General features: G+C 36.2%; 1 protein-coding gene across 3 annotated transcripts in view; it reads left to right on the top strand.

Annotated features, from left to right (window-relative positions):
- Positions 1–21328, top strand: part of TRAPPC9 (trafficking protein particle complex subunit 9) — a 520195-nt gene that overhangs the window by 186635 nt on the left and 312232 nt on the right. For all 3 annotated transcript variants that reach the window (XM_075024013.1, XM_075024014.1, XM_075024012.1), the window contains one exon: positions 9874–9984. In XM_075024013.1, coding sequence (XP_074880114.1) covers positions 9874–9984 — 111 coding nt within the window. The remainder of the gene's footprint in view (positions 1–9873; positions 9985–21328) is intronic.

Raw genomic sequence — 21328 nt, 5'->3', positions numbered from 1 at the left:
CCATCAGAAGTCATATGTAATTCGATATTATGTTTTAGAGTGAAAAATAGCAAAAATCTGTCATCTGCCAATCTGCTAAGGATAACTATTTATCATTAAATGAAACAAAGTTTATTTTTGACTGTTGATAATCTCTGCCAATATCTGAGACTCAATGACAGTAAATAATGTCAAATTTTGTACTTTTACTTGCTCTGTTAAATTCTTGAATCTGATTTCCTTTTGATTTACAGCTGAGATTTCATTGCTTAAATTCTATCTGAGGCACTGAGCTATTTTTGTTTAGTCATTATGAGAAACTGTATTTTATAATTTACCTTCTCAGCTGTCAATTCAGAATGAAAGTTATCATTACTTTCATTTTCTGGATTAAATTTTTCCCCTTTCTTTTATGTTTTTGTTGGTTTTATTTCACATTTTACCTCAACAAAATTAAGAAACAATAGCTACTAGCTGCTGGGCTTAAAAAGTCAAAGCAAAATAAAAAAACCTGAACATTGATTCTTCCCCTAGGCCTTTACTGAAAAAAACAGCAAAAATGTTAATAAAATCACTTTTTTCCCCCCACTTGTAAAATAAAGTTTGTGGTTTATGTAAAAGTCTTCCAAACTTAATTGGTGTTTCTTTTATTTAGCTGCTTGAGCAGATATGCAGCGGAAATTTCACTGAAACAACTGGGGATTTTATTTTTTTCTTTTTTCCCTAAATATCTAGCCAAAATTATGTCTTCCACTCATGCACAGGTTTCTGCTTTATAGAGAGAAGTTTCATTAACTGCATTTTCAGTATATCTTAAGATGCATTTAATCCTGACAAAAGGTCCTTTTAACCTTTACCTATGCTGGTCTGTAGAGGCATCCGTGGTTAGCTTGATGCAGCCCTTAACGTGCTGCAGTGCCCAATCTGTTGCCTAATTCTGATTCAGATATCAGCTCTCCTGTTGGAAGAGGTGATATTCTGTCAGTAAACGGCCATAATCTGCTCCGAGATTTTTCACTGGGTATATCAACCTATGCCGTCTCAGCTGCCTGCATCCAAAAAGACTGGCAGAACAACCTTGTGCTAGGAAATTGTTTGCCTCTGATCATGTTACCTGTAATCCTTGATTCTGCTTGTTTGTGCTTGCCTGGAGATGACTGTCCCATGATGCATAATCAAGAACGCAGGTGTTTAAAGCAGCCCAGATATAGGTTATAAGAGATAATGAGTTAATGTTGAAAGTTTTCCCAGTCTGTCCTACAGGTCACTGATCTGCAGATCACTGAAGTCTTAAAGGGCTTCAGGGATCTACTTGCTTGACTGTTTATTTACCACACAATGCAGATATATCTATATAGTAAAATTGTATTCATTGCCTTCTGTAACCAGCCATATCATGTTAATTGATTCCTTATCAGGTCTTAGCCCCAAAACTACTGGTGTGATTTCAGGCCTCAAAACAGTTCAGTTACTAGCAGATTATAGACTGCCAGCAGGAGATCTGATGCTAACGGTTCAGTGTAAGGGAAGCGTTCCGTTTACAGTTTCATGTGATATACTTCTGTATTTTGTCATACTGTTAGCTCCAAGAAAGTCTGCCATTGAAGCCTGTGCTAGCTAGATTGTCTTGAACCATCTCCTATATACGTGTTGACTCTCTCAAAGGCATTATCTGCCAATTTTGGCGGGCACTGAATGTCCTTCTTTATTGCCTTTATCAAAGAGCAGAGAGCATGAAAAAATGCCAGAAAACATGCTGCTTCACTCCACACATTTGGTAAGAATTCAAGTAAGGTGTACTCTGCATGCTGTAAGGTGCCTGTTAGTCTCCTTGTGTCCTTGCCGTTATGCCGTCAATACAAAAGTGTCTTAAAAAAAGAGCCATCTACAAAGGTCAGAAAATCTTGGTCTTGCTTATTACAAAGGTGGTTAGACAGTCTGAATTTGTAGATGAAGTCAATCCACAGTGCAACAGGGATACCGCCTTCACTTTTGGGCCAGGTGTGTAAGAATATTCTTACTTGTGAATTCTACGTACAAATTCAAGATGATGAACAAGGTAAATTTTTTAATTTTTTTGAGGCAGCAGACTTTTCTTCCTATCTTAAAACTACTGTACAGCTGACGAGACATCAGCTGCAGATCCCTTTTGGCAAGTGCAGAGGCTTAGACTCTGTTCTTGTAATTGAGTCAGAGAAAAAAAAAAAAGGAACTGCAGCAGGTCTGACACTGTTAAATTCAAAGTGTCAGTTCATCTAACTTGTACGTTCAAGTTAATTTTCCTATGTACCATTAATGTATATCATTTAATGAAATGTTTTGGTTTTGTAACGAAGGCATCAGTTCATAATAAAGCCTGCAGTGTGCTCCCCAGACTAAGATCATTCATTGTTTTGTATTTAAAGTTAGGATCCAGTTTTTCCAACTTGGTTTCACTGAAGTGTTTGGAGACTGAAAAAGAATAATCTTGACTATGTTGAGGGTTCTCAGGAGGTCCTCAGTTTGGTGGGTAAAACTTTGATTTTTAATGAAATCAGACATAATTTTCAGAATTTCCATTCCAGTTTCTAGGGTTGCCCACATTTTTGCTACAACATGTTGCAACACAGCCTCTGCAGCAGTCAGGTTTGTGTTAGAAATCCCAATCATTATATATTTACAAATCATACAAGGGAAAGAGTAAACAACATGTTTCTTCACCATGTTCTAACAAACATTTTCATTACATGATAAAAAAGTTCTGTAATGTTTTCTGAAATACTTCTGGGTTTTACATAGCCGAATTTTTAAATTAAGTGTTCACATTTGCTACTTTCAGAATGAGAATCAACTACCTACTGACAGGCAGCTGTTTCTAGTCTTCTGTTTCTCATTATTTCAGTGTTCAAATGTCATAGAGCTTTGAAGGGTGGAGAAAGACTCTTTTGGTTGGGTGCATAAAGAGCATTCTTTTTAGTTTGGAGGAAGGCTAAGATATGACCTGTTGAAAATGAATGGTTGTTTCTACATGGAGAAAATAATTAGTATTAAATTCACTGTTTTTAAAATGAAAAATAGTAATAAAACCCAGTCAAAATGGAAACCAGGCAAATTCAACTACAAATAAAGGCCTCATTTTGATCAATTAGACTGATAAACCATTAGAAAAATCTGTCAAGCAGTGGATTTAATAACCATTTTTTAATGTTCTCAGGACTGGGTGTCTTTCTAGAATGTATTCTTTATTTATACACACACCATTGAGCTCAATATAGATTCTACTGAGTGGGAACCCATGACACGTGGGAGGTTACATCCAATAGTTAAATCATCTTGCTAACCTTAAACTCTGCTAATGGTATAATGTTCCAGTGGGTTCACAGAAGAGCAGCAAAAAGTAGCTTACAGATTGAGAGGATTGATTTTTGAGATCAAAATGTTAAATATGTATGGTTTGGCACATGAAGACGTGAGAACATAAATCTGCAAATATTTATAGATGTGCTGGGAATATTTAGCATAATTGAAAAGGTTTACAACTGGGAGAAGTCAGATGAGGACAGTTCTTGGAGTATATGAGAAGACCTTTTAGCAGTAAGATGGGTAATCTGACCTAATCATCTAAAGTTAGTCTCGGAAGCTTAATTTTTAGAGAATTTAATAAAAATTAAATTGAATTAAAGAAACCTGTCCTGGTTTCAGCTGGGATAGAGTTAACTGTCGTCCTAGTAGCTGGTATAGTGCTATGGTTTTGAGTTTGGTATGAGAAGAATGTTGATAACACACTGACGTTTCAGTTGTTGCTAAGCAGTGCTTATGCTAAGGCAAGGATTTTTCAGCTTCTCAAGCCCAGCCAGCAAGAAGGCTGGAGGAGCACAAGAAGTTGGGAGGGGACACAGCCAGGGCAGCTGACCCAAAGTGGCCAATGGGGCATTCCATAGCATGTGATGTCATGCCCAGTATATAAACTGGGGGGAGTGGGGGCGGGGGGATTGCCGCTTGGGGACTAACTGGGTGTTGATTGGCAGGTGGTGAGCAATTGTATTGTGCATCACTTGCATATTCCAATCCTTTTATTATTACTATTGTCAATTTATTAGTGTTACCATTAGCATTATTAGTTTCTTCTTTTCTGTTGTATTAAACTGTTCTTATCTCAAACCATGAGTTTTACTTTTTTTCCCAATACCCTCCCCCATCCCACTGGGTGTGGGGGGGAAGTGAGTGAGCGGCTGCGTGGTGCTTTGTTGCTGGCTGGGGTTAAGCCACGACAAAACCCCACTGAAAACACAATGGCACCGACAAAGATGCTCTAGATCATTGTTTTGCTATGTTGGTCTTTGTGTTTGTCAGTGGATTTTGGAGAATAGGGTTGTCATCTGGCATGCCGTTGCCTGTCATCATTGCCAATGCTTCTCTTCACTTTCTGATGTCTCATTTTGAGTAGTGATACCTGTTTAAAGAAAACGGAAAAGAAGCAAACAAAAGTGTGGATGTGAAAACACTCCATCATTTCAGTCGATGAGGAAGCTGAGCTGAGTCAGGATGTAGATAACTTGCCAAACCCCCCTGAGTGTTTCTTGTTTAAACTGACTTTAAAACTAAGCTAGAAACAGAACTGCAGTAAGATTATTCACTGAAGTGAGCCATCATTAGAGCATGGCAGCTGCGTCTCGTTTTTAATACTGTGTTGGATGTTACTGAAGAATATCCTCTGCTGTCATTTCAGAGTGGATTGGAACAGTAATCGCAACACCGCTGAAAGAAATTTCTAGATTGTGGTGTAAATGTCTCTTGCCTTAAGTTCCCATAGCCCCAGTTTTGTGACTATTTTTGGAATCAGAACTGTCACTGTAAGATTTTTTAAATACAGCATGATTCATCATGTCACTAACTTTCGCTTGTGTTATATCCTGAATTCTGCAATAGAGGATAACAGAAATTAATTTATACAATAAAGCTTCAAGACACTGTTGAATTAACTCAATTTTCAAGAAAAGATTAAGAATTCTTATTTTTTAGTGTTTGAAATGAGTATTGAATTAATTTTGCATGTTATTTTAAGACCTTCAGATTATAAATCACCCAACTGAAAATAACTTACTTTGTAATTCTAGTTTTTGTATGTACAACCTTCTGATCCATAGATTTTTGTGTTACTTGCAAAAGAAAATCTTCAACATGAGATTTATGGTAGATAGTTCTAAAGGAAACACCATGGACAAGTAAGGAAGATAGTTGACATGGAAAATGTTTGCAAGTTGTGATTTTTAGTATTCTTCCATTTAGGCTCTGAAACTGTTTGTTTGACCCAGGCTTATTTCCTTTCCATTAGCATTGAAATGACAGATGGAAAGAAGAGTAAAACCCTTTCAAGGACTTTTCTTCTTTATCCTAGAGTCTATATACAGACCAGTACAGCTTTAATTCATCTTCATTTGATTTGAACCTTTAACATAATGCAATAATTTGTGTATCATTCCATTCAGAAAAGACAGACGTTGTGTTTGTGGTGTCTGCTGTATTTTTCTGGATAATTTTATATTTTATTTCCTAGGGAAATGAAATTTATATGTTCACTTTAACTGTTTCCCCCTCTCCCCTTGCTAAATTTTGACTGATTTCAGCCAGCTTCAGGGAAAAGTTCAATATATTCCTGCAGATTGGTAACCAGACAGAGAAGAGGTATCCTAACTTATGTCCCAGTGAGGAAAGGCAGAAGCAGGGACTCAGCAGTTACCTGCTCTGTTCTCTGTACCAATTGGCATGGTTGTGCTTAAGGCCAGTAAAAAACATGGCACTGCCCACTGTGGTTGATGGACAGGTGAGAAAGCTTTGGGCAGTTTGGGGAGTGTATGATGAGGAGATAGGAATGTGGATATATGGGAGTAGAGATTTTTGCGGTGCAATGCTGTATTTCTGTCCTGTATCTTCCAGAATAATTCCATGATGAGCAGATTATTCAGGTTTTGCAGAAGTGGGAGACTCTGTACTGATTCATATTGTTTTCTTAAATGCTTGTAAGTCCATAAGTATATGGATTAAAACTAAATGACGGTTTAATTTTGTGTGTGTTTATGTGTGACGATACCATGCAATCTCAATAGATGTTCTGGAGGACAAAAAACCCCACAAAACCAAAACACCCAAACGCAAACTGACTTATTTTAGATGTGTTTGACCCAAACTGTAAAAAGGAGACGGTAAAAGCAAAATGACCCAAAACCTCAAAAAAGACTGGGAAGCCACTGATGACCCTGCACGTTGTGTGAAATGTTGAAGATGGAGTTCTCCACTTACTCTGGAATGAATGGTAACTAACATCTACTTAAATAGACTTAGAGGACTCGAAATCTACTCAAAGTGGTTTTTTCGCCAGTGACTCACTCTGTACCTCCCTCCCCAATCCACTAAATATTTAGTGTTAACTATTATATGGTGGTGGATAGTTTGGAAAAGGAAGAAGAAATTGTGTAAATGTGGGATAGTCTTTCCCAGTTCCAGGAATTAGTGGCTTGTGACTGATACTTCTCAGCCAAAAATTTCAGTAGGCCATTATGGTATATACTTTAATAATCTTTAAATCCATTTATTATTTTGAATGTTTTAAGTTTTTTATAAGCTAAAACACTTTATTTTTTTTAAATTAATTTACACAGTATGGAGGCCGGGGTTAATGATCTAAGATTTACTCAATTGCCTCAAAATGCCTGAAGCAACGTGATGTTTGAAATTGTCTAGTAAAGAGCTTACCTTAAGCAACAGATTGCTGACTGGACTTATATGTAGTAGTTCAGCAAAATCATATTGGAATTCCTTTTTCACACTTGCATGAATGTGATTTGCCTCTCAAATCTCATTTACTGACACTCTGAAATAGGTTCTTTAATTCTGTCTTGCAAAGGATGGCCCTCTGTAAGTTCACCTGTAGTGAAAATTAATACAAATAGTTAATTTGGCTTGCTTGCTAATTATTTCTTTTCCCGGAACTTCCACTTTCACCCAGATCATATCTCAGCATCATCAGTTCGACACAGTCCTACTGATTATAGCATCTGTTAAAAAAAAAAAAAAAAAAAAAAAAAAAAAATTCATGCTACTTTTCAGATCTTTAGCAAATTGCTCTTTAACAACTTGAAGGTTTCTTTTTACCTTTTTAAATTTATTATGTTGTTACCTCTAATTTTGCCGAGCTTATGCTTTGTCTTGGTTTCCTTACTTGGATACAGCTTCCAGTATTTGAAGCTTACTGGTTTAATGCAAATATTTTCATAACCTTTAATTGTGTTTGGTTTTCATTGCTCTAATAGTCTCTTTGACACTGTCCTGTATTTACTCTGAACATCTAATGCTATCTTTTTCTACAGTCTTAATGTTGCCTTCAATCTTTTTATACCTGTATCTTATTCTTAGAAGATTTCAAAGTACTGTAATAATTCTGTAACTTTGATTTTTTTTTTTAATTAAAGATTTCCCTGGAGAATTAACTTAAAATTGACAAGGAAATAATTATTTCCCCTACATGTCTATTTTGTGCCGTGTTTGAAGAGGATGAAATAAACGTCATGATGATGAATAATTTTCACTGCATAGCCCAAGAGTTCATATTTGAGAATTTTTAGTATTAGTGATGGTGTTTAGTCCCAAAGGGCTGCTGCTTATATAGGTCCTTTATATTTATGGCATGAATTGTTTTGTTTACAAAACTTTGATTCTGCTGCCAAAAGATATTGCGGAAGGCTTGAATGTTATTTCAGACAATTGTTTGGTTTTGCTATGGGATAAATAAAAAATTCCTTCCATGCTGAATTTTGTAAACATAGTCTACACTAGAATTCTGTCTTGCAGATTGTAACTTCGTATCTACTGGAGAGGCAGAAGTTTGCTGCGTCTTCATAGGTCTTGTCCCACACTCCCAACGATGAGATGGAAGCCAGGCTTTTTTTAAAATTCTCTCTTTTTCATTCCTTACTGGTAACAGGATAGCTACTGACTCGAATACTGCCTTTCCAGTCATTTCTTTCTTGTGAGCTGTTAAGGAAGGGAGTTTCTAATAAGAGCTATGACTCCTTATTTGTTCTAAATTCTTGAGTTTTGACATGTTTGCTTCAGGCACTCAGCTACCTTCATGCATTCTTCTCTATATTCAGTATTCATTGGGGTTTTACCCAAAGAGAGTGAAAACCCTTAAAATATATATTAAAAAAGCCTCCACCCCCACTTTTGCTTTTTACTTTTGCTAAGAGACATGCTACTGTCCCCAAGCAGTGCTTGCTTGTCATTTAGTGCCTAGCTGCATGTGACATTGCTATCACTTTTGTGACCTGAACCTTAACCTCCTATGCTTGTCCTACAGTGTTCCCATCTCAAAGGTTTGCAAGGTAGCAACAGGGTGCCTCCTGTATATGCTCCGAAAATGATATCTCTTGATTTTCTGAAGAGAGTTGTATTATGAACCAGAGAACCTGTTTCCTAAGTGGAAGAGCAGTTCTTCAACTCTTGCAACTCTTTAGTTTAATTGCCTTTGGAATGGCTGGCATTTGAGTTTAATTGTAAATTATTATGCAATAGGATAATATACTTGGTTGCCTGAGACACGCAACTGTATCTTAGTTTGAATATGCATATTGTTTGAAGGATGGCTCTGACGACTCTCACCTTACCAACATATTCCTCCTTTTTCCCTTTTGGGGAGCGTCTGATTTCAAGTGAACTCTCTCAAATTAATGCTGCTGGTGGGTTCTACTTCTGACACCGAATAAAAGTTACTTTTCCCTACTTATTGATTATGCTAGCAATTATATGGGATGAAATTATCTGTAATCTTTGTACAATGGCTATACTACTTTTTACGGTAATTCACAACGTCACCTAATTTCGTTATATGTGCATTTAAACTTCTAAGTCATTGAGAGCTAAAGATAAATTGTAGTGATGCTTAAGGCTGGGATATTTCTCTGGTTTTAAGTAGCTTCTTAGGAAGTTTGAATTTCAGAGTAGACTGATGAAACATTATTGCAGCTGTATGGTTGTATTTGGCATTTTAGTGTCTGGTTCTGATATTTCTCTGTATGTATTATATTATAATCACTCAGTGCTGCTATTTGTGCTTAGTTTCACAAGGAAGAAAAGTTAATAAGAATAAAAATTTACAATAAAATTTCTTCTTTGTACCTTTGTCAGTGTTATTTCCTAAGGTTACCAGAAATGCAGTTGGTATATTTACACTGAATGCTTCTAGGGAAATTTGGATTTGAAGGATAGTAGCTAAAAAATATAAGGTTTTCTCTGAGAGGTCCCTGTGTTTGCCTTTCTTACAGAAGGGACAGAGTTGTCTGTCTCAGAGTAGTTGATATAATGGAAAAGTACTCTAGTTGCCAGCTTGCTTTGGTCTGTAGACAAACCAGCTGTCGTAGTAAATAGAATTGCTTCCTGACAGTGGGCAAGGATTTAAATTTTTGCTTGTAAATTTGTTTCTTAAAAAGATAATGTCAAGGTAATTTGAAATAATAAACTGTTTCATGTGAATGCCCAAAGAACTGAAAAAAATCTGTGGCTTTTTCCATAGAAGTGAATCTGAAAGCTGCAGAGTGAGAATATATACTGATGATCATATGCTATGGGGCTTAATATTGTGCAGGTTGTAATTGTCATGGAACTTCATCTCTTTAGGATATACGCTTCTGTCTAGTTTTAGTAAAAAAAAAAAAGAAATCTCATTATTAAAAAAAGTTATTTTTAGTAAACGAGTAAGATACTCCTATAATTGGAGTAGGGTATAAAACATATGTATGTGAATGTATGTATATTTATGCAAATATATTTATGTATAAATATTAATTCTGCTAGATGTATAATAATTCTGCAGTGTGTAATTGAAATTGTGCTATTCTTTTCTCCCCCTCATCTGAACAGTACCCGGCAATGCCATCTACTTCTTGATGTCTTCAATTCTACAGAACATGAGTTGACCATCAGTGCTAGGAATAATGAAGATTTAATTCTGCATGCTGGGGAATGTCAGCGGTAAGTGCTTTCAGTATTAAAAGGGGCCTGTTTTCAACCTTATTATTTATTTATACACAATTCATGATATTTGGGGCCTATTCTTCTTTTTAAACATTGTACACATGTCAAAGAATATAAGAGTTTGACTTTCTTTAAGGTGTGTCACTGACTTGTAGCAATATCTCAAGTGAATTTATTTTGGCTATGAATCTGGCAGTACTGAAAATAACAAAATACAAAGTAGTTGGTTCTGAGGTGTACAGCTCATTTAACTTGTTTTTGTAGAATGTTTTAATATAATTTTCATGTGCTCTGAATGTAGTTCTGATGTTAAAACCTGATCTCACTAGTCCTTTCCCAGTTTTAAATAGTCTTTTCTTTATGTAGTTTCCCAGCCATTTAATCAGTTTTTGTAGAAAGAAAACTGCAGGAAAGAAAAATAGAATTGAAGAAAAAGCAATCACAGTCTCTGAGGAAAAAATATTTTAGATTAAGTAGGCTGTTCTTTGTATTGGTTCTTACAACCCTACTATGGTGATATAAAAATCATTTTGTAGCTAACTATAACCATTATTTGCCATAATATATCTACCTAGGATTCCTACTGCTGGCTATACTCTAGGTTGCTTGGTTTATCTCCTTTAGATGATCATTACATCTAGATGACACCATTTTCATCTTAAAAAGATGAAACTCTGAACAAGGAAATGTTTCTTTTTGGTCATGGGCTATCTGCACAGTTGTCTTCTTTGGGAGAGTTGTGCTGCAGTCTTAGATCATGCAATTGATAAACATTTAAAGAGAGATACTTTCACATCTTCAAATCTAAGTCTGAATATTAAGTTCAAAGTAAAACCACATCAATTGCAAGGCATGCAATTGTCAAAAAGAAGTATGGAACAGGTAACAATAGCAGCAAATTTGGAGTGCTTTTTGCCTTAGTGACTCAGAAAGGACAACCACAAGAAAATACATCGACGCAAAGACTGAATTTTCTCAATTTTACTTTATCAAGGAATGGTCAAACATACCAGTAACATACAGTGCTTGTTCCTTTTATTTAGAAAGAATTGGCTTTTTTTCTTTTTTTAAAAGCAGTCTAAATACTCACCAAAATGTTCATGTACTTATCCATATTGTTTTGTAATTTTGTTTTTATGCCTCTTGCTATTTCCCATCATTTTTGTAGTTGGTAAACTCCTCGAAATTTTTCACTCCCAATTTTGGGGATAATATGTGACAGATAGAAATAATGCTACAAATAAGGTTATAAAATTACTTTGCATCTCCTTGATTGAATTACTTTTATTTTCCTATGGATTTAATAATTTAAGTTTAAATATCCTTAAATCATTATATTGTAATGAATATAAACGCTTTCAATAAGTCTTTTGAAACAGTCATTTATCAAGGCAGATTGTGTATTTGTTGCAAGTATTTAAACCCCTTAAGGAGAGTGATTTTTATTCTTACTGCAAAATATTTTATTGTTTTACCCTTGGTTAGAAATTACACTCAGTTTTCTATCAGTGCTAAGCTAATTTGTTATCTATTTCTCGAATGATAAGTGCTTTTAATTGTAACAATGTGTATATAGCTCGTATGTTGCTTAGATTTTTAATTTTTATTCTGATGGATCTACTACAGAAACTTAGGTGGAACATACACTGGGCCTTAAAATTAGCTTCCCCTTCCTAGCAAAGGGCTTTTGTTAATCTTACCAAGAAAAAAAAAGAAAAAAAGAAAAAAGAAAAAAAAAAAATCAGAAATCTTCCCCTTTTTTGAGCAATGGTTCTAGATCTTTCTTTTTTAACATAGGACAGCCATTCTCAGGAGTTTGCGTTTGAACCAAGTGTTTTCCGTCCAAATACACAATGCTTTTCAACAAGGCTTACTCTTAGATTCTCCTTTTATAATTTTTAATTTGGACATCAATTATTGTTAATATCTGATTAATATTTAAAGAGAGGCTCTTCAGTCAAGTTCAGGGGTTTTTTTTACACTTCCCTGTACCTTCTTGATTGTGTCCTCATTCTTAATATTTTCCTCATTCGACTTTTATTTAAATTATAACATTTTTGCCAGCTTTGGTCACTCTTGCTTCCTTTTGTAATTTACTCTCCCTCCATTCATCACCATCATTTCAAAATCTCCTGTCCTGACAAAGTGTAGATAGCAGGAAATTGTTTTCTTCGTTTCTATTCTTACTGCTGGAGACTATAAGTGTTTTCATATTCTCCGCCTACAGACCCACAAAGAAGGATAATGCTGCATCCTGCTTACACTTGCCTCTGCTTCCCACTGTGTATGTTTAGAAAGTAAATTAACTTGGAAGTCTCCGATGTGTTGCTTCTCTTTTCTGTATTGTGGAGCCATTGCTGTAGAATATAAGTTTTGCCCTCCTGTGCCTGGTGAGAGGGAATTTGCAGGGGATTCTTCTGTTGCTTTTATGTAAAATGAAGAATGGCGATGGAAGGCTCTGGATGCTACACTTATTAAAGCACTCTCCATAACAGAATTGATTTATAACGAAGGTATACAATTGGCCAAGGTGCTGGAAATGGGGAAGGTGGAGGAGATGGAAGCAGAAATGTCAAAAAAAGTCTGGGATCATCAGCAGATCAGTACTGGCACTGCCAAATCTTGCTGAATCCATGCAGGGCAGTTCGTGGTATCCATCTTATAGCATCCATATTACTTGGTGCATTCCAGCCCCCTCCTGTTCTCCATCTTATTTGTGTTTAGGTAAAATGGATCAAATGCGTAGAATACTACACACCCTTTCTACTTTAGGGTCTGAAGTGGAGTTTGCTTCAGTTAACTTAGGGAAATAATAGCTGTTCCAATAATACTGCATGCAGTATGAAAAAATGGTATTATACTATTAAGGAAAAGTGATGTCCTTTAGGCCATTAAAATACTATCTGAAAAATATATGCCTTTTTGTACAGTAAGATTATTTTGCTGACTAGCAAAGATTATCATTTTAGCTTTCAGAAAACCTCAAGCTTACAATTTACTGTAATCTTTAAGCCATTGATTGGGAATATTTTGTGTGTGCATTGTAACTGTTCTTGGATATGTATATAAGCAGTGTTTCTGAGAAGCAACACTTCCTTCTATTTTAGGATAGACGAACACATGCTTTGCTCCCTGTCGTTTTATAGTAAGAAATGATAATTTGGGCTTGGTGGTTATTTTCTTCACTCATTTTTCTGTCTTTTATCATTTTATGTTCTGCAGAAACACAAATGGAAAGGATCAGCCTTTCATTTTTTCCCCTGTATCCCAAGATGTTACTTGGTGATATTCATACTCCCCTTTTTGGTTTCCATATGACTTGAAATGGTCCTTTGTGACCCATTGTGGGACAATTAGTGATATGTTTTATTTTGAGGTCTTCTGCTCTCAGAAGACTGCAGTGGGGAGAAGAGAGAACTAAGAGTCATTTGGAGGAGAGAAGGAGAAGAAAGGAAATTTGCCCTCCCTCTCCTGTGAAGTGGTATGTTGAAGAAAAGAGAGGAGCAAGGGTTTTGGAGGGTCCTTGGTTGAATCCTGAAAATAAATTTAGGGTTCATTACAAAACTAGATTCAAAATCAAATTATTTTTTTTTCTGCTTTACATCTGCAAGAGTTTTTTAAGCTTTAATATACACAGGGAAATACATCGGACAGCTGGTGTCCCAACAAAAAGTTGTCAGACAAGTTACTTTGCTGAAGTTCTGGCTGCAGTGAGTGATGCTAAGATGTTGGCAATGTCTTCACTTAAAAAAAAAATGTTGATAGAGCACACCGTAGTGTCAGCATGTTTTGTTGATCTATCTGGCTGAACATACTGCACGGGATGATGAGGGAAACAAGTTCTCTGATAGATGCTATTGGAAAGTTCAGCCTTCAGGTATTTTTCTAGACTGGCAGAGCTTCCTGTCTGCAAAGCTGTTTCTTGAAGTAGTCAACTGCACACTGTTGAAGGGGCTTTGCTATGAATGGAGAAATGTTTTGGATGTAATCAGCAGTAAAACAACTTGTTTATCACAGTAATGTGGCATTCAACAGGTTGTTCTGAAATGGAAGAATATAGCAGACAGCTCTTGGAGGGGAATTGTATTATGTATGTTTACAAAAAAGTGTTGCCACTAGCAGTGATTTTAATTTATTGAAAAACTTAGGTATGGTAATTATTGTGTTTCTTACTTGATTATCAAACCATTAAAATTAAATTTCATGACAACCCTCATTTATGCGTAAATCACTTCATAATTTATGGTAATAGATTTTATCTCATTATGTGCCCCAGGATATCTCATTTTGTACAACATACCCTGCATTGCCTTTACATTTCTATTCTGTGCACGCTGTGTCTGGCATTCGGGAACGACAAACATCATCGTCAGTGGAAGATTTATCATGGTGATGGTCTGAGTAGATCAATCCTCTCATCTATCCTTGTGGTAGAATACAACTGAGTTGTTAACGCCTTCCATGTATATGAGACTCCACAGTTGGTGGCTGTAGATGTAACACTTTTAGGCATTAAGAGTTTTCAGACTGTTTTGGTCTTGGTGTGAGGACTATAGGGATTAAAGCTCGGGACTGACCAGGAATAGGACTAGAGCGAGGACTTAAGAAATGAAGAGCAAACAGGACCTGGGTAGGAACAGGCTGGAGAAAAGGGTCAAATGGTGTCAGTCATGGAGGAGCTGTGAAGGATTTCTTGATGAGTCAGGCATCTTCCCCACCAGAGGGGATATCTTGTCCACTAGAAGCTGGAATGAAATCTAAAATTTTTTGAGAGCTCTGTTTCCATGAGAATACTAAGTAGCCCTGAAGCTTCTGGATAGGCGTATCACTGGTACACGCAATCATAAATGAGGAAATACTTTTATTGCTAATTCAAATCAGAGAGACTTTCGTGCAAAATTTACAAGTTCTGACGAGTACTGGTGACCCATGGGAGTGCTGATGTGAAATAATATGATGGAATTTTGGCCCCCCTTTTTTTTAATAGGCTAAAGAAATACTACAATAGCAATGTCAACACTGATAAGAACTGCCAAGCCTTTTGCTGGGTCAGCAGTTCCTGCCTTTTAGCAGGTTTATAGGGTTGAATGAATGAGTTTACTTATACATATCCAGTATAGTAAGTTTTGCTGTCTTTTTTTAAAGTCAGCAGTACAGGTATTTTTCTCAGTTTTGATAAGTGAACTTTTGTGTGTATTGACTTCACCTATTTTTAAATACTTTTTTTGTCAAAATCTAATGAGTCAAGAATAATTAAAGAAACAAATTCTTATTTTCATTTTTATACCTCTCATCACATAGTGTGATGTTTCTTTCATCCATGGAAAGTAAAGAATTTTTTAAAAGTCCTTTGTGTGCATACTATTAATGAGGGCCATTGACTACTGCTTAATTGTTTTATTTAAATGCGTTGATTAATTAATTGAGCTGTGAAGCCTGTGATGTGGTATACTGCAATTTCTGCAGTATTAGTTAACAATGCACGTACTTACTGAAAACATTATGAAGTAAGTGCTCTTCCAAAGGGTGTGAGAATTAAAAATTCTGCCCCTTTTTGAACTATAAGCTCCCTTAATAAATTTTTTGTCCATGCTTAAGTAAATCGTGATTGCTATTTCTCATAGCTGCCAAGTCAGTGTTTAATTTGTGCCTTTGTTTATGACAGGGCATGTTGTCTGTATGAGAGATTAATGATTTTTTCCTTACATTGCTGTTACAGTTTATGTTTTAAAGACAAAGCTGCTATGACTAAGGCTTTGCATGCTGTCATCAAAAGAAAATAACATTTCACAGCAATTTCCCTGGGACTTCATGTTAAATCCATGGCAAGCTGGAAGTTTCTGAGATACCTTCAAGTCAAATTAAAAAATATCAAAGGTTGTATTAACTAAAACAAGAAAATCACCTCCTGTTTTCAGGGTAATCATATTTTGTCTTTTATTTGGCATTTGTTAAAGACACATTTAATTTTTTTAAGGCTTGCCTTTTTTAGTAATAGCCAAATCAATCTTAAAATATACTACATAATTTTGAGTGAATTATTAGTTATTTTCAACAAAGAAATTGGAAAGGAAATGTTTGTTTGGGTAGGGAAGGGTGATATATCTAGCACCGCTCAGATCCATAGTATGATCCAGTTCTAATGTTCATATTTATTTCAAAGCACTTTGCAAAATTAGAGAAGTTAGAGGAAGACTCTGCAAAAATTATAGTCTGGCAAAATAATAAACAGAATAATAAAAAAATACAGAGTGATAGAAGGAATAATAAAGAGAAATTTCAGGTTTGGACTGCTTTAGATTTAGAGCACTCAAGGAATTCCATTGCTGAACGGGACACGCTTCCCATGAAAAGTTAGTCCAGATGCTCTTTGGAGGTCCCTTGCAACCTTGGCTCTTCTGTGATTCTGATTCTTTGGTAAGGTGCAAAGGCATGTTGGGTGATTGCAGGGTGCTTGCGAGTCCTCAGTGCGACTGTACTGCAAAAAACCAAATGTAATCTGAGAACAGGACAGGCAAATAGAGGTAGGGAATAATAAGTGAGAGTTATGATATTCAGTTCTGGTCACATGTATACAAGAAATAGGAGATCAAATGATAGAAGATGCAGATAACGGATGAAAATAATGTGGACATTGCCTTTGGTTTGATAAGCACAGTAAAATTTAAAAGGGATTATTAATGTATTCTATGAAGTCAGGGGCAGAGAAGGGCTCTCTTTTAAAGGTTAAGGGAGGTGAGGACACCAAGAAAAATTGAGCTTTGAGCTGTCTATGAATATGGCTAGAAATAAAGAGATTCCCAGGCCTCAGGCATCATCAGATTGTTCAGCCGCCTCCCTCACAGAGAAGTGGAGGCAAAGAACATTTTCGCTTCTAAGGTGTCCTCAGCAGAATTGCTAAAGACCTGCCTGGAACTGCCATACTTTCCAACACGAAGACCTCTTCCAGTGTTCTGTTGCTGTAATTGATGATGGGAGAACAAATGCCTTTGTAGGTTTTACAGCAACAAATATGTGAATAGATGCCTGCTCCTCCCTCCATTCCCTCCCCAGTGCAATATCATCCCTTTGTTCTGAAAATATAGTTATGGTATATTTCTATAGGCAATGTACAAGAGAATCTCTTTCCTATGATTTGCATTTGAATTTAGAATTTCTGTTAAAACCACACATATTTGGAACACAGATAAACCTCCCTTCTGTAATTGCTGGTACGGAGACTTTCACTTTGGGGAGGCTTTCTCAGATTGATCTGTATTAGCTGTTTGTCCCTTCCCCTCGCGCAGCTTCATTTGAAAGACTCAATGTATTGATTATATCAATTAGCGGATGCTACACTGGGTAGGCAACTATTTTGGTGTTACACGACTTCTTGTAAGATTCTTCTTCTCTTCACACTTCTTCAAAAGTAGATCTAAGCGAATTGACTGTTTTCCTAAATCGGGGATGACTAACTCGCTGGATCTAGCCTGCATGGCAATTTTTCTGACCTCTTTGAACATTGGCTTGACTTCAGGAGACCCAATTTGCACTATTTCTAATATTTTGTGTATGCAGCTAGGGAATCAGGAGGTTTGTGAGTGCAGGCCAAGTTTATCTCTGACAGGATTTATTAAGTTTAATAGGGTACAGCATAAACATGGCTAGATAGGTTGGCCCTTATACAAAATATCACACAAATATAGTATGAGTTTGCTATCCTAGTTTTAGATGATCTATAAGTCACTCAAAATCCAAAACAGTCATCTTCATTTTCCCCTTAAACCATAAGTAGATCACAGGTTCTAGGAAGTGCAAGGTTTAAAAGCTATCTCTTGAAAAATGCCAGAATAATTTATTTCAGAATTCAGACTTAGAAATTATTTTTAAAAAAGAGCTTTTTTTTTTTCATAGAAGAAATCGGACTTTTTCCTTCCTTCATTTCTTCAATACTTGGAAAAATATTTATTTATTGAGATCTTTGGGTGCTAGGCACATTTGTGGAAGCATTCAACAAAGTGCAGGCGTATTAAAAAATTGGCTGAAGTGCTAATACTTTTTTATTGGGTTTTCATTTTTGTGCAAGATATGTGGAAGAAAAAGTAAAAATGTAAGAAAATTCATAGATATTTCTTTTGTTGGATAACAGTGGAGCAACAAGCTAAACAGGAAAAAATACTGCTTCCTGAAGGAAGTCATACTTGAAATGGCTTGTGCTTGCCCTTAATTCACACATATTCAAGCCAATAGATTCATATTGTGGTTTTAGAAAATCATGTTTCAACATTGATGGATCATGGAAAAAAGTGGAGAATGAAGGTGAACTTTGTCAACCTTACGTTGGGCATTAGTCTCCTCATTTGAAATTAAATAAAAAAATACCAATATTCACAGGAAGAAATGATTCCATGGGAATTTGGGGCTTGTCCATTCTTTTTCTAGTGGGTTTTCTGAACGTGGAAGGAAAAAGTTAAGTAGTATTAATCAACTTTGTTTTTTCTACCAATATTTGTCAGTATTTCTGTGAGATGGAAACTTAATCAAAATTTCTGTTTTGTCCTGAACCTATTCAGTGGTCAGTGCACCTGATATAGGCAGTTCTGTCTCTCTTCTTTTAGAAAAATCCAAGTTAGAAACCTAGGAATACTAAGTGAAATGATGATAGACAACTATAAGGTAAAAAGAGGGGCCACAGAGAACTAGGGAAGTGCGTTTCTGCAGCTCTACTAATATAGTTGGCATGGCCCAAATTTCTGTAAGACTTGCCTTGCAATGTAAATTCAAGGTAGGCTGCAAACATTGTTATTGCAGAGGTTATTTCATAATTCTTATCTAGTTGAATGCGGCACTGCCTAACGCATGATAGGTGAAGGGAGCTCTGTTGTGCTATGCTGTGTGCCTGGATGGGAGCAGTGTTGCAGAAAAGAAGAATCACTTTGTGTGCTGCTGTGCTGCAAACGTGGGGCTTTGTGGCCAGCTTCCAGGTTAGTGCTGCTTTGAGTGAGGGGTCTGAACTGGATGACCTCCAGAGGTCCCTTCCAACCTAAAACATTCTTTAATTTGAAAATCTGCCTGCACATTGATAAACTTGCTTGTTCTTCCCAAAGCAAACAGTGCTATGGGCACGTGCCCATATGAATTGGTTCTTCTATTGCTTACTTTTGTCCTCTAAGACTTTTTGTGAGCCCAACATTTGTCCTATTCTGTCATTCTTTTTTTTTTTTTCCCCCAGAGATTTAATCCCTTTCCTTAGCCTTTCTTACTTTATTTTTCTGCTGTTACAGGTGACATAGTGCCAGTTTATGGTAAGGCTCTTGGCCTCCAGTCTCATATATTACTTTTAAGTAGTGTGTTATTAGGGGTAGTGTGTATTTGCACAATCCTCCTTCATAGGTCCGATTAGATGCATTAGTTTTTCTGTTCATTCACACCTTAAACCTGGTGCCTTATATGTTCATGTAACAGATGAAAAATTGCCATGGAATTTATTTTCCTGATAAATTGCTTTAATACAGTATTTGGAGATGTGGAAATAGGAAGTGAAGGGTATCTGCATGTGTAGAACCTTTAGAGGTTGTAGGTTCAAATGGTGAAGATAACTGAATAGTTTTAGTCCATTTCCTAATTAACCATCATTTTTATTTTCAGGGAAAAAGCTACCTAACACATTTCAGGACATTTTTGTTCATGCTGCCAGTAAAAGAGTGAGCATTTGGGTATAGGTACAGCTCCAGGTCACACCTGGTTTGATCGATATCTGTAGATAAATAGATTAATTTAGCCTATACCACTATCTGTATTTAGGAGTACTTGCTGTGTTTTGCGGCTGTGGTGACATGGTGACTGCATTAATGGGATGAAAGAAGATTGTCTTGAGTGGCTGCCAGTTACGTCTGCTTTAATGGCCAAAAGATTTATTAAAGTTACACTCTGATGTTGCACTGATTTGGCTTTCTGCCCGCTCTCTGATGTTCTGTAAGAGATCATAATGGTGCAGCGTAGATTTCCTGAAGTTGGAAATCAAAATACCCAATTCCTATTAATTTATTTTAGATGATCAAAAGTATAATTAAAATAGCTGGTTTATGAGTCTTTCCTTCAAAGAGAACAGTTATTTTAAATTAGTGCTTCAGCAGCTTGAATATATTCTTCAGTCCTTACATCCATTTGCTTCTTCCTTCATTAACTGAAAACAAAAGGTGATCTGAACAGTGATCTCACAACAGTGATCTGAAAAGATCACTGACAGATGTTATGTAAATGCTATAGTATATAAAGCCGGCTTTTTATGACATTTTCATTTTGCAGTTACAAAGGTGTCTCCAGAAGTTGGTTTGAAGTGGAGTCTTTATTTTCTGTTTTTTGTCCTGATGCTACTATAACTGGGATCATAGGCAAAAAGTTGAAGCCTTCTTTGGAATAATGCAAGGATTTGTAGGTTCTCAATTAAAAAAACCTCAACAATATTCTGGTAAATTTGAATGCAATGTACAATTTGCCTTATAGAAGTGTATAACCTTGGCAGGGAATGGGGTGATGTTAAGTCCATAATCTTTCCTCTTCAGCCACTTTGTCTCTCCACTCCAGCCCACTCTTTTGATGGCTGGATCTTCCCAAGGGAGAACTTTACCTGCATTAGCTTGGTATGCTCTTAGTCCACAATGCAGCATTTCAAGTGCATTTGCTCAGTTTTCAAAAATGCATACTGCTTCTAATTTGTTTTCTCACAGTTGACAGCTGTAATAAAAATCAAGAATTCTGCTCTAGCTCTGGATTTTTAAAGAATAATAGACAGTTCTCAAACAAGATCATTGGAGTGGTTTAATTTTCTGGCCCTCAGAAGGACTGTTACTTGAGGGAGAAGAACTCTAAATCTGAATCCTGTAGTACTTTGATTTCTGTCTAGTGTGGTAGGTGTGTTAAAAACCTCCGTATATACACTTTTTAAATTTCTCCTTGTCTTCTGTAGTGCTTTCAGGCTATGAAAGATTGCAACATTATGGAAACATTCCAGATTTAATATGTTGAATCATGAATGAGTACCCTCAGGAAAGAGGGTGACTTATAATAAAGAAGGTTAATTACAGGTTTATTTCAGGGTTTTTGTGTACATCTGCATTGGATAAATGTGCTGAATTGGGAAAGAGTAAACACAGCTTTATGCAGGGAAGATACAGCTCATAAATCCATTGAAGTTCTGTTAAGAAGCTAACAAGTTTCTGCGTAAGGAGAATCTAATTAATATAATTATTGACATATGACAGTTCCCCACCAAAGGCAGATAGAGAATCCAAGCTGCTGTGGGATAAGAAGGGAAAGTTATTCATTGGTTAAAAGAAAGGTGACAGAGGAGTGAATAATC

This window comes from Buteo buteo, chromosome 3, assembly GCF_964188355.1.
Source record: "Buteo buteo chromosome 3, bButBut1.hap1.1, whole genome shotgun sequence".
Lineage (NCBI taxonomy): Eukaryota > Metazoa > Chordata > Aves > Accipitriformes > Accipitridae > Buteo > Buteo buteo.
The sequence above is the reverse complement of the archived record's forward strand: the minus strand, read 5'-3'. Positions and strand labels throughout refer to the sequence as shown.